The 14,083-nt window shown below is 39.7% G+C and overlaps 1 protein-coding gene, 1 non-coding gene and 1 pseudogene across 3 annotated transcripts; 2 read left to right on the top strand and 1 right to left on the bottom strand.

Annotated features, from left to right (window-relative positions):
* Window positions 1-1,171: 1,171 nt before the first annotated feature.
* LOC147327322 (uncharacterized) lies at window positions 1,172-5,366 on the top strand (annotated as a pseudogene). Its single transcript, XR_015130001.1, has 7 exons — window positions 1,172-1,364; window positions 1,483-1,594; window positions 1,708-1,798; window positions 2,405-2,492; window positions 2,588-2,721; window positions 2,863-3,071; window positions 4,264-5,366. The product of XR_015130001.1 is annotated as an uncharacterized LOC147327322 (transcript).
* On the bottom strand, window positions 5,247-5,319 carry trnav-aac (transfer RNA valine (anticodon AAC)). Its single transcript has one exon. It is a non-coding gene; the product is annotated as a tRNA-Val (tRNA).
* A 4,986-nt stretch (window positions 5,367-10,352) lies between the features above and the next one.
* LOC147327321 (uncharacterized) lies at window positions 10,353-12,457 on the top strand. The gene has a single exon (XM_086294944.1). The coding sequence runs from the start codon at window positions 10,655-10,657 to the stop codon at window positions 12,056-12,058; it is 1,404 nt and encodes a 467-aa protein (XP_086151070.1). The 5' UTR covers window positions 10,353-10,654; the 3' UTR covers window positions 12,059-12,457.
* The last annotated feature ends 1,626 nt before the right edge of the window (window positions 12,458-14,083 follow it).

The following is a 14,083-nucleotide window of genomic DNA, read 5'->3' as shown; positions in this document are numbered from 1 at the left end:
ATGGTGATTTCCAAAATTCAAAGTGTAAACCTAATGCATTGCAATTAAAAAGGATGATATGTTGGCAAATAGTTTGACCTAGAGGGGGCATGTACAAAGAAAAAAAGACAAGGTAGAACCCCGTGGAAGTCCAGCAGTCATAATAGCTGATGTAGAAAAGTATTACCAGTGTTACCTGAAAAAGTCTAAGAGAAAGTTTAATTTAAGCCACTTAACGTGAATCTGAATATGACTGGCTATATATAAATCACAACACCCAAATTATAACTTCTTTGACATGTTTTAGCCATCTGCTACAGATTATTGTTACTGCAGTTCGGCATTTATAGATCTGGTAGAACAAGTTATTGTTAAAATCAACTGTTTTAAATTGTGAAATAAATTTTAGCCAAAGATCATTTTCAGACTCTGGCCATATGTTTGAGATAAAGTCCGAATACCACATGTGATTATATAATGCGAATGAGAATCTAAACACATAGAGAACCTAAAACTTCAGCATGGTCCATTTAAACTTAACATGTTTGTACTGATCACGATAAAAAGAAAAGCTTGCTTGAACTTTTCTAGGTTAGCTTGCACATGGATGCAAAACACTAAATCTGAACAAACATTTAATTTTTCATCCTGTTTTTAATACAGTTTAAATGTCAGTGTGGTTCACATGCAAATGCAGCTACTGCTAATGCATTAATATAGATAACACGCTGTGTCTTTGTGTGTGTTGCTGTGCACGCTCAAAAATGGTACATCCTGGAGGAAATGACTTTGCCTTTTTTGTTGTTGTTTGTTTTTGGGAGGTTTTCGGGTGGTTCAGGTGATACGCAAAGACTTCACATGATGCTCTTTGACAGTATATCAGGTGGAATCAAATCAGCAGTTGAGAACAGATCAGTCGCAGGTCAACCAGCAGGTAAGTCACTGACTGAAGTCGTTGACTGTTTTCTTAGTCTGTGTAACAGAGGACAAAATGAGGCAGGATTTTCTGTTTTATCACCTGTTTATAGAACTTATTCTTGTTGTATTCGTATTAATGTATTTCTATATGTGTTTGTGTGTGACTGCATGAACAAAAAAGAGTGAGGAATCAGAATCATCTGTATCTTATCAGCCCCATGATTTTTTACTTTATTCATGTACACATGAATCTGTGCAGGAGAACCAAGAAGCACTCAGTACTGAAGTGAGTACAATCCTTCAACTCTTTGAGTGACTAAACTTTGGAAACAAACCATCCCAGCGGTCTCTAAGAAAACTGACTACCTGAAGAATGGAGAGAAACAAGAAAACCGTTTATTCACTGTTTATTCTGCTGCTACTGCTACTGGTCTGCAAAAGTGAGGAGTGTCCCAGCCTTCCAAAGAGTTAGTCGTCTTCTCCCCCCCCCCCCCTCTTGATTTATATCATATAACAAACTTTAAGATCTGTTGTTTGACATATTTACTCATTTTCATTTAATCTCTCCTGTTTTAATTCTCACAGATCTCACTTGCTACACTGACTACAATAGAAACATCACATGTTTGTGGAACAGCAGATACGTGTCTGATGACACTGCATGCACCATACATGCTCACTATAAATCTCGACGCCTGTAAGGACCTCGGTCACAAAGAGAAATCCTCAACACATAAATACTCACAATACATAAATCACACCTGTTATCATGTGCACCAAAAAGAGATTAATACTGTTTTTTTTTTTCAGTTCTTACAGCGCTTCCTGTCACCTAAAGCCTTTTGATGTCTCCAGACCAGCTCTAAAGAAGTGCTCCCTGATCTTTGAAATTGAATACACTGTGAGTGTGTGGAAAAATCAAATTGTTTTCAAGCCCCAGATATACAATCATATGTCCTATATGTCAGTTTGTAGTCTAAGTAGTGATCGATGTTGGATTAATTTTAAAAACTGGTTAGCCAAATTTATCAAGCACATACCACAGTTAACGAAAGAGAGAGGGGTCAGTGAGCAGGGATCTTTAAAAATAGTTTTTTGCCAGAATCATTCTCTTTGACTTTTCCATGTTCTGTATTTGAAGTGAAGTTTAAGGTAATTATAGCTTTTGTCCAGCTTCTTTTTAATGGCATGAAAGTGAAATTGCAATGAAATCTGAAAGTACAGAAAAATCCTTTTAAGTGAATCTATTATTTCTCATTTTCCGCTTCTGATATTTTAATTTCTATTTTACTAGACTTTTGCCTGTTGAACAGTTCAAACTGCACCGCTTTAGTCTTGTACTGAGTGATGATACATGTACTCGTTATCTGTCTAAAAGAAGCTTCATCTCTTCTCTCTTTATAGCTGCTCTCTGTTTATACCAACTCTGTTGTCTGATTGGCTATTTGTGACTCCAATCTTTGACTTTGGCAAACTTCAAATTTGATTTAAACATTTTTTTTTCCAGTTTCTGTCTTTCCATGAGTTGTCCCTTAATCTGAGCTGCAACCAAATGAAGCAGAGTTTAATCACTTCCTTCAAGCCATCCTGTCACAGTGAGTGTAATCTACAGTATACATACTGGCTCTTTGTGATTTACAGTGCGAGCTATTCATGGTGACCTAAAACAACTGTGTGTGTGATCTTGCAGTAAAGGTGAATCCTCCTGCAGAGCCAAAAGTCAACTTCACGTCTGTTTCCTGGTTGTCCCAAGTCCCCGAACATGAAAGGATCAGTTCATACAAAAGTAAAGTGCAGTGGAAGAAGCAGGATCAGTCATGGAGTGTAAGTTTAGATTTTGTGACACAATGTGAACAAGTTTAAGTGTAAAGTGATCTTAAAAGTGCACGTTTAAATGACAACCCTGTGGCTGTCTGAATCCAAGCAAGATTTATTCTCAACCCCGCACTGCTTTCTGTCTGTCAGGATCCCGCTGTGCGCAAAACACGTAGCATTCAATGTGGGCAGGAGTGCAAGGCAGAGCTGAAGCCACATTTGCTGATCCAAGGCGAGAGGTATGAGGCACGCGTTCGTGTGCGGTCTATTTTTCAGCACCGCAAGGGAGCCTGGAGTGACTGGAGCCCCACTGCATCATGGGAGTCACCAGCAAGAAGAAAGAAAAAAACTTACCATGTGTAATTGCTATAAACTTTCACAGCACACATTGCAACCTGTACCCAGATATTTAAAATCACAGATGTACGGGATGTATTTAAAACTTAGGTTTTTGGTAGCACTTAATAATAATGTCACAATGTTAAGAATTATTAATGTTTTAGTAAGGTATTAGCAAGTGTTTAATTCATACTAACAGTGAGTTACTATCAGTGATAGCTGTACATGGTGTAGTAGTAACAGATGTATAAATATATGTGTATTTAAAAATGACATACTGAGGAGGAGTAATTATATATAAAACATGGAGTACACACTGTTAGGTTCATTTTTGAGAGAGAGAAGACAAACATGCTCAAAGCGCGTTGTCTTAAATGTATTAAGCATTTGAAGGCTCAAGTTGAAAAACAGCTGCCGAGTCTCTTTGCTCGCTCAGGAGAGCCAAACGAACAAAGAGCAGCACACCCAAATAGTATAGACTTTTATGGTGGGTCACAGAAACAGAATGTTAACATGATTGGTGGAATCAGTTGAGGGTGGCCTTCGGTCTGATACTGGTGCACGTTTCTTCTTCTGCACCTCTCTGGATATCAGCCTTATATGGAGATGACCCTTTCGCAGGCAACACTCCCATTACCATGGCAACCACCTGTCGTTCTCCAGCCTGGCCTATAGAGTTCAAGAAGGGGGGTTGTCTTGTAGCTATCACGACCTCCATCCACATTCCTGTGAAGGATCTTCCCCCTGTTTGTCTGCCAGCATCAGAGTGAATCCAGACTATTCTTCAATACATTGTGTGCAGTAAAGGATAAACAAATGTGTGTTGCTAATCATCAAGTGTTAGCCTTAAAGATAATAAATCCCATCAACACTTATTACCTCAATAATGCTTAAAAGTGTAATATTATTATAAAGTTCTACCAAGTTTTTTAACTGTGACATGATTTTTTTTTTTTTTTTGCGAGGAGGGTTTGTTCTCCACCACAGTACGTTCATAATAAAAGAATCAAAAGAATAAAAGAATACATTTTTATAGTCACACAACGCATGCTTCTTATTAAGTGAAGACAAAACAGAAGAAAGACCTCCAAACAAACAGTAACTGAATGATGCTGCAGTAAAGGAATGGGGCAGTCTTATGCAAAAGATTTGAATGCAGACATTAATAATAATAGTAATTAAATGAAGGGTGAATATGTAAACTAAATAAAGTAAAGACAGCACTGAAGCGAGAGAGAAAGAAAAGGAGACGTTAATGTTGCTGCTCAAAGGCAGCAGTAACAGTGAGCCAGTGCAGGTGATTTCAGACTACGAGAAAACTGAGAGGCTCGACAATGATTGATTTAGGCTCCAGAGTCTAGATTCAGGCATGTGCAGTTGTGCAGAGGTCAGTGAAGAGAGCATGGAGGCAGATAGCATCAATATGACTGATAGCCATGATGAAGAACCTGAGGCTGAGGAGGAGGGAGGGAATGAACAAAAGGCAGATTTTCAGAGGCTGTTTGGAAGCAGCGGAGGTGTGTTTGGCAAGTCTATCCAGGTTTGTTCTGATTATGAGCGAGTGGAGAAACAGCAGGCTGACAGCCCGGAGCTTCCCAGCTTGGATTCAGGTGTTAGCAGTGGGGGAGAGGAGCAGCTGAGTCAGGATGAGGGCATGGAGGATGTTGATAAGTCCACTGAATCTACACGCTTCCTGTTTCCGCCTCATCCTTCCAGTGCTTTACCATGCTCCCTGCTCTCTTTTCCACAACTGCCTCTGAACTTGCCTGGGCCACGACTGAGTCCAGCTTTGCAGCTCCAGCCAGGTCACAAGACACAGGGGTTTGCTCTGATGTCAACAGGCAGGTCGGTGGAGCCCTCTGGTGATGGATATATGCCAGTGAAACAGGAGGACGGCTGAGAACAGACAGCAGGCTCAACTAGCAGGACAACATAGCATGTAGCACTTGGAGGAGTCATCACAGTCACTCAGTTCTCAGGAAAATGTAACATCACATAGAACAGAATAGCTCTTTATTGTCATTGTTACAAAAACAATGAAAGGCACTTTGGCATTTCTCCATGTGTGTGAAGTACACAACAGCGTAAGTATTTACACAATAACACAGAAAAAGAAAGCTGCTAAGTTGCGGAGAGCGCCGGGCCGCTGCGTCTGCTCGCGCCGCCATCTTGAAGTAAAAAAAAAAAAAAAATCATGTTTCCGCCCGGTTTCGAACCGGGGACCTTTCGCGTGTTAGGCGAACGTGATAACCACTACACTACGGAAACTGCGTAACCGTCCGCTCAGTTTTCACAATATGTGAATCATGAATGCATTACCCTTAATATATTTTCTGTCAATGTTTATGCTTGATTAGAAACTCATAGGCAAAAAAATAACGTGACTATTTCTATAATGTAAGGGCTGCCCTCTCTGCCATCCCACTAGCTGACCTAACTGTGCTAAGATTCCCTACATGCACTAAAGTTCTTGGCCACATACATATTGAGTTGCTTGGCTATAGAAATCCATACCGTGAAGCCCCAACGCACATTTTTTTAAATTTATGTCATTGGCAGAGGAAGTTTGATGCTGTGCAGAGCCTTGGTGACTTTTACTGCACCCCTACCCATTTATTATGAAAAAGCAGCGCAACTGATTTTGCTTTTTTTTTTTTTTTTTTTTGTATAATACAAAATGATTTGTATGATTTAGATTTATACTTAAGTGGCAGCTATTTACTGGCTTTAGAAAGTTATTTTAAATGATGTCATGTCATGAATAACACAAGCTAGTTTCCATAAAAACTAAAAGTGGTGAAATTCTCAAAAAATGAGCGAGAAGTGTATGTAATTTTACATATTTTGTTGTTCTGTGTGTGTGTTTGATGTGTATCTGAAAAACTCACTGCAACACAGTTTTGAAAACACTGAAAAGACCTCAAAACATTTTTTTTTAACTTAAGAGAGGGGCCGAGGACACAGAAAAGACACACCTGCACAAAAACATGAAAACACAGAGAGCGACACATGACAGAGACACAAGGGGAACCTAATGGCCAAGGAACAAAACAGCGAATACAAGAACTTGAAACATAGAATAAACTCAAGACTACTAAATGAACCTAAACTACACCATGATACATAATAGACACCAAAACACAAGAAACTCAAAACACTGGGTTAAATGACCGAGAACCATGACACAGATCTGTTACCAACATACTGAAATGTCATCAAAATGAATTTAATTGATAAAACTCAGAAAGATCTAAAAAGTCTGTCAGATTAATGCCCGAATGTCACAATATGGTTTACTGACATTAACAGTTCCTTCATTAATATGTGTATGCATCATGGATCTGACACTAAATAATGTTTCATTTTCTTCCTTTGTACATCCCCAAACTGTTATTCTTACATTTGTATAGTAAAAATAGAAAGATCCTGCCTCAGAGTTATATTGAAAAGCTTGTTTGTGCATTTATTACTTAATGTTTAAATTACTTTTATTGTAATTTATTATAATCAGGTTTTCCTAAAAACGCCTTCAGTTAATTTAATCACTAAAAATGATCAATCACAAGTTCTAAACCCTTTCTAACTTCATACATCATATCCTGTCACTTTTCAATCAGTTGGACACGTCTGTTCATTCACGCTTTCCGTGTCTGGGAACAGCAGTACTGAGTAAAATTGCATTTTTGGGGACGAGTTGTATTAAGTTTGTTTTGAATACTTAGCAAACATTCAGCAGCACAGCAGTAGTTGTTAACAACGTCTTCCATGTTTAGTGAGACACTAACTCTCACAATACTTTGCTAGTTTTATTTATGTAGTATCAGGTGCAGCTGTAGTTCCCAGCCATGGTATAACCTACTTCAGCGATGTCAAACTCAATTTAGGGCCATGCACAGTTCACTTTGATCTAGTAGGCTAAACCAGTGAAAGTGCCCTTTCTTTTGGTGTAAAGATGTTTAAATACACATTTAACCCCAATGAATATGAGATAAAGAAGTGCAATTTTGGGTCATATGAGCTCTTAGTTAGTTAGTCTTAGTTAGTTAGTTCAGTTTTCTGCCAAAGCTGGGTCTCTTTGTCAGTGTGAAGCCAAGCGTACTTAAATGTTTTAGCATAAACCGAGCAGATGTTCACTAAACGTCTGGCCCGTGAACTGTGGTAAGAACACGGACTCAACCATGCTGTGCTGAAGTTTGTAGTTAAAAGAGCTCTCGTCCTGTATAAACCGCTAATATTGAGACAGACAGTAAATGGAGAAGTCCTCCAACATTTCTGCAGGATCGTATACCCCGTTTCCCCTTAGTTTTTTTTTCTCTGATTAGAATACATAAAGTGTGTCCATGTGATTCTATTAGAAAACTGTGTTTTCATTCTGCAAGTTAATCGATATTTGGAGAGGAGAGACTGAGAAGGTGAGAGGTGATGGGACCCTGGGGATACACCAGGACTGATTCAACAGTGTGTGAGGAAGAGGGGGAGAAAGGGGAGCCAGCAGCTGCTAAGAGATGCAGAGGAGAACAAGGGGAGAATAGACAGCTGTTCTCTGTAGTTGAGGAACTGGTGAAAACATTTAAAACAGTTTCTAAAAATTTGCTTCCTGTATTTGCAGAAGTATCTCCAACCCAAACTATAACAGCTGCATACAGGGAACCACTGATGTTTATGCTGCACGACAGGATTTGACAGAGAAAGAAAGAAAAAAAAAAAAAAGTGAACCACGGACAAGTTTGATAATTCTTTGATTTATCCAGAATATATTTAGTTAAACTGTTGTTTTCATCAAAGTGGGATTGTGCTGGTTTCAGTGGGAAAAGTATGAAGTTTATTTAAATAAAAAGTTCAAAGACCTGTGAAAGGTTGTAAATTAATAAAGTTTGTCAGTATTTTATAAGGATGTCATGTTTCTGTATCACATCTGTCCCGTTTGAGCCTCTTACCCAAACATCAGTCTGTTTGGTGCTCCGATATCTTCAACATCTTACGTAAATTGTACTGCAGTTTTCTCATCCAATAAAATAATATTTACTTCATCAGTTTGTCTTCAGTTTTATGTGAAACATACAAGGATCAAATCTTTTTAGTTTATTTTAGGGATATGGGATATTGTCCTTAAATATAATTAAAGCTTTCAGACAGTGTGTATGAATATTTCTCTGTCAGACAGTCACACAAGTATAAATGATACAAAACAGAAATTTAAACCTTGAATTTTAACTGAAATACAATATTTGAGACAACTACATTTTTTGTTTCAAAATTTTTTGTATAGTAAAATCTCAATAATGTAAATCCTATTACATTTGTAACATCACAATGAAATGAGACTCGTTTCAAGAGCTACACTAGCAAACTAGTTTACTAGCTAAACTTAGCATAATTGTTGGCTAAAGGGACTCGGTGCATGGTTGTGGTGTTCTCCCAGATGCATCAAACAATACAATTTTCTCTGTTTAAAGTCAAACAAATGATATAAAATAAAGCTCTATTTCCATCGAACATGTCAAACATGAGCTGTCCACCACAGCTGTAGCTGCTTATGGCGCGGTTGCTAGGTAACAGAAACTTTCAGTAGCAATGAGCAATAAACCCTATACTATACAGAGGTAAGAGATCACAATCTTCATATCAGAACTTATATTTAAGTTTCAAAAGTTAAAAACAAAACAAAACAAAAACAAAGAGATGAGATGTTTAAACTGTTTAAGAACTAGTTTTGAAATCATAATACTTTCACTTCACTGCTTTCACAGTCATAGTAACCATGAAACAATTTTAACAAATAAAGAGTTTCGGTTTAACAAGTCTACAAGGTGCCATTGGTGGCTGACGTGTTAAGTAACTTGATAAAGAGTACAAAGGGAATTGAAAAAAAGCACATACTCATAGTGGCTGTTGTGGTGTTTCACAGTTCTTCATATGAAGTCTCAAAATATGTGACCAATCATATCACTAAGTTACTGTTGTCAGAAAAAAACCCACAGTTCGTAGCTTCTTCTGTTCTTTTCTTTGAACTCTCTTTCATAAGTCACACTAGATGTAAAGAAGTGTTATATAGGACAAAGGTAAAGCTTAAATTATCTTACAGACATTGAAATGACAGAACACTGAACACACCCGGACTGGTATGTTCTTAATGTCACTTTATGTTTTTTTAAATTATATTTTAGTTTAATAGGCAGGCAAAACAGACAGGCTAAGAGCAAAGTGCTCTCTTAGGTTGAAGGTCTTTAACACAAGACCGTGTGTGTGAGGAGAGGAATTTTAAATTATATTCTGGATTTAACAGGGAGGCAATGAAAAGAACCAATATTGGAGAAATATGCTCTCTTCCTTTTGGTAGTGCCAGAGCCAGCAAATTGGCCAATGTGACGTGGCGACCCAGTCCTGACAGCAAAGAACGGCAACAGTAGGAGACAAAGCGTGTGATTGGCAGCAGGGCAGAGGTATACCTCTGCCTACATTTGTGAGTAGGGTTTCCACGAGCTGGGCTGGGATGTGATGGCCCCAGTGAACCGGCCGGTCAGCTGCCGGCCCAGCAGCCAGCCCAGCTGCTTCTGATGCTGGGCCAAATGATGCAGCACTGGCGGCGATGTCCGCATGGCAGGCGACGGCCCAGGACGAGCAGCTGGCTGTTCTGTGGGAACAAGCACCACCAAGCAGCACCAGCACGTCCTGCCCTGCTGTCAGTGATGATCAACTGAATGGCGGAGGGAGAGGATCCACAGGTTTTCAGGCCACGGTGCTGGCATGTCGCTGGCCGGAGGAGGAGAGGGCGACACAGCTTTTGCCACTGACAGGGGTTTTGAGCCTGTCACCAGCGTCTCGGGGGGTGTTCGAGGTCATCTGCTGGGTGGTGTTGTGGATCGCATGGGCCTCTCCCCGGAGGATGTCAGAGAGATGGCAGTAGGAGGCGCACTGTAGGAGGCGCGTATGCTGAACCTTGTGTTCCTCGAGCAGTTTGTGAAGGGGCTGCCCGAGGCCACTGCCCGCTGGGTCCGCTAGCGGCTGGAGGAGGACTATCCTCCGCCTGTGAGCGCTTTGGCACGAGCGATGTGCCCACGGCAGCACCCGCTGCTTGTTGATAGTAAGAGCAACAAGCGCTTTCACGTCAAAAGTCGTCATAAATAAGCCTCCAATAACACCAGAAAAAGTCGCCAGATTTGTCGCTAGTCGCTTTTTAGAAAAAAAAAAAAAACGACGCTAAGGGGGGTTTGAAAACTCTCTAAATATAGCGACAAAATCGCTAAGTTGGCAACACTGTTTTCAGGGTATTTAAAAAAATTCAAAACAAAACAAAACCGTGCATCTCAATGTGTATTCTCTGAGCATGCGCAGAATTACGCACAGCTGTCACGTGATCCTGTGATCCTGTGATCGAACAAAGGATCAAAGGCTCAAAGAGCGCTGACGTCAAATTCGCAGCCACGAAAGTCTATAAATACCCCCTCTTCACCGTTGCAAACACAGTTTTACTTGGAACATTTTCAGAAACAGCGAGTTGTGTTTAGCAAACCAGAAACCTTTCAGAAAGGGACTATTTTAAAGTTAAATAATTAAGCACACGTATTTTTCTTTCGACACGTTGCATTAAGCTTTTAAAGAAATGTCACGAGAAATAGTCAATAATTCACAGTCTGACAGAGCGATTCCAGCGGAATCAATCGAACTATGTGGGTTAGTGGAGAGAGAAATATCGGAGCCTAGGGACCTTCAAATGAAAATACAAGAACTCCAGTTGGAGTTAAGCACCCTAAAGCGCGAAAAGAAATATTACAAAAAGAATTACTATCGCTTTAAAAATGAGCGTGAACAAATGAGTACAGATGTGCATGACAGGAATGTCCACTTTAGGGAAAGCATAGTTGAGCTTGAAGAAGTGACTCAACAGTCAGATAACATCCAAGCTCTAATTGTTGCAGAGAATAAAAATTTGCAAGCAGAGGTTAGAACCTTTCGGATGATGCTCCATGAATTTCAGGAAAAGGAAGCATCTCTGCTTGAGCAGAACAGCAACATTGTTGCTGAGTTGTCTCAGATTGAAAGGGAGAGAAATGAACAGAAGAAAGAGAACGCACATCTCAAGGAAGCGTTAGTGAGACTTGAGCACCAAGTGGGAGAAGCTCACCATAAAATATCAAAAAAAGAAGAGATAATAGAAAAACAGAATAGAGAAATAGATCACAAGACTGAACAGATAGTTGAGCTGAAAAAAGAAATCTGTACTCTTCAGCGTCGGGTGAGACAGGCTCTGGATGACAAACAGTCACAGGTGGAATCTCTGGAGGCTAAATTGCAGGAACAGGTTAAAACCGTTCAAATGATGCACTGTGACTTTCAGGAAAAGGAAGAATATCTCCTTAAGGAGAACAGCAGCATTGCTGCTGAGATAAACAAATTAAAAACAGCAAACACAAATCTCAAGAAACGTTTACAAAATCTTGAGTATCAAGAAAAGACAACAGAAAGTCTGACACTGCAAATATTTTGGCTGAAAGAAAAAGTCAAAGTGCAAAATTTCAAGATTGTTCATAACGAAGATCTCATAGATGAACTTTATGAACATCTTAAAATGAAAAGAGAAATAATTAATAATCTTCAGGATGAGCTGAGAAGGGAGGAGGAAGAAGAAATATTAGCTGCTGTTCACAACATCACTGGTGAACCTCTGCAGCTGGAGAATCTTGCTCCTGAACCCGAGGAGCTTTTTTTTCCTGCCTTGGAACCACCTCCTGATGTGGTGCCGACACAGGAGAATCTTGGTCTTCAACCTGAAGAGCTTGATTGTCCTGTCTCAGAACCATCTCCTGACGTGGCTCCGACTAGTGGTTCATGGCGTCATGGTGCCAAACGCCTACTTAAAATAGGTTTAGGTGTTGCCGCAGTAGGCCTTATTATACCTGCAGCTTACTGGGGCTTTTCAATGCTTTACAGTGATTGCCTATTTAACTCTGTCTATGGCCTCCTTGAGCCATATTGCCACCTTGGTGATGGATTAGTTCCCTTTTAAAGACTAGTAATGATGGACTGCTTTTCATCCACAGTCCAGAAAACCATACGTTGTTCATGTTAGACAACGTGCGCAACATTTAGCTAACTTGTGCTCTCATTTTTCTTTTCTTTTGCCTCTCACCCCCCAACCAGTCGCGACAGATGGCTGCCCCTTCCTGAGCCTGGTTCTGTCAAAGGTTTCTTCCTGTTTAAAGGGAGTTTTTCCTTTCCACTGTGCCTAGTGCTTGCTCACAGGGGATCATTTGATTGTTGGGGTTTAATTTGTTAAAAAACACAACAAATTAGGTGAGGGGTTCACATAATAGAGAGCACGACAAAAACTACAAATTTTTAAAAAATTTGTTAGTTGCAAATCAAAATAAAGACAACAATTTCTGAAAAACATCTCTTACGGCTCTGTTTATTTGCTTAAATGAACACTTGTATTTTTTGTCATAGAAGAATATATACATTGTCTTAAATATCTAATAATTTTAAATTTAGCCCTGCGCTGCATGAGATAAACTGAGATGAGATAAACTGAGATGAGATAAACTGTGGCACAGACGGCTGTCGGCCTGGCGAGGGAGAGTTCCTCTTCAACCTCCAGACGGAACCCAGTTTGTTACTCGCAGCATCGCAAAATTAGACACAGCAATTTCTTAGAGTCTGGTTTAAGTCCTGAAATGACATCTCCTTACCTGTCACGGTTCTGGGTCAGTTTGAGCCAGTATTTTGAGTTGTTATGTTTTGGTGTGTTTTTGCATTATGGATTGTTTTCTTATTCTCTTGTGGTGCTTTTGTTGGTTATGATGATGATGATGATGATTATTAATCTATGTTTTAGTTATTCTTGTTTAGGGATTAGTTCTTAGGTTTTGTGTTCTCATGTTTTTTGCTGGTTTAGTTCAGTGTCTAGTCTGTCTCTCTCTGTCCAGTCCGTGTCTTAGTTTAGTGTGTATTGTTTCCTGTTTTATTTTGAAGGATTGTGTTTTATGTCAGTGTGTCCAGCTTCGATCCCCTGACTCGTTAGCCCCAATCTCTCCCAGCTGTGTCTCCCTCCTGTTTTCCATTCCCTGATTACTTCCCTGTGTATATTAGCCCTGTGTTTGCCCTTGCTCAGTGCTGCATCGTACCATCGGATGTGTGTTTTATACTGTGGTCAATATTTTCGTGTTCACTACCCTTGTTCAGTTCATGTTTTAATTTCTCCAGCAATAAAGCTGAGGTTTTGAGTTACAATTCTGTGTGATTGGTTGATCCTACAAGTTTGATGGAAATGAGCTTTTGGTGATAATGAGCAGAGGATGTACCCTCAAATCAATAAACATAATTATACACTCTAATCTTATGCTGACTGTAATTGTGTGGATGCTTTAAGCATCCACACTATTGAGTTCCTGTTTCTCTTTATTCTTTATTATTATTATTATTATTATTATTCTAGTTGTAAATAATATTTCACATTCAAGAAAATATCTGGAAAATGAATAGTAAGCTGTAGGGGTTATAGCCTAACATTAGAATCTAAAATATGTGAAAACTTAAACTCATTACACCCTGTTCAAATAATGATTCGTGTCTTATTTGCTCATATTAATATCCTAGCTGGCATATTTTGTACTTTCACTCCCATATGGACCCCATTGAAAACAAGATGGCCTATCTCAAGGGGCTGTCCTTAATGAAGTGGAAATCACAACGTTACAAGTCCAGTGTGGTCTTAACGAGGGTAACACGGCTCAGTTTTTATCAATGTCTGTGATTGCTGGCTGGTCTATTTATAAAGGCTTGTTAACAAATATCCTACAAACACAGAAAATGGAGAAGAAAAAAAAAGGACTCGCAAGCCGAACTGGACTGAGGAGCAAGGTTTGTTGCTGGCCCAGTTGGTGAACGAACATAAAGGTATGTTACGAGGAAAATTTGGCCCAACTGTCACTAGCCAAGGCAAGAGGCGCGCCTGGGACACAATATCAGGATAGCCCAGCGGATCAAACACCATTCCCATCTGCAGCACCTGCTCCGTCAGCACCCCTGCAGG

The sequence above is a fragment of the Aulonocara sp. 'chitande type north' Nkhata Bay genome, linkage group LG6 (assembly GCF_057382095.1).
Source record: "Aulonocara sp. 'chitande type north' Nkhata Bay isolate Kocher_YH1m ecotype deep benthic linkage group LG6, A_spYH_male_GT1.1, whole genome shotgun sequence".
Lineage (NCBI taxonomy): Eukaryota > Metazoa > Chordata > Actinopteri > Cichliformes > Cichlidae > Aulonocara > Aulonocara sp. 'chitande type north' Nkhata Bay.
This window is presented reverse-complemented; position numbering and strand designations above follow the sequence as displayed.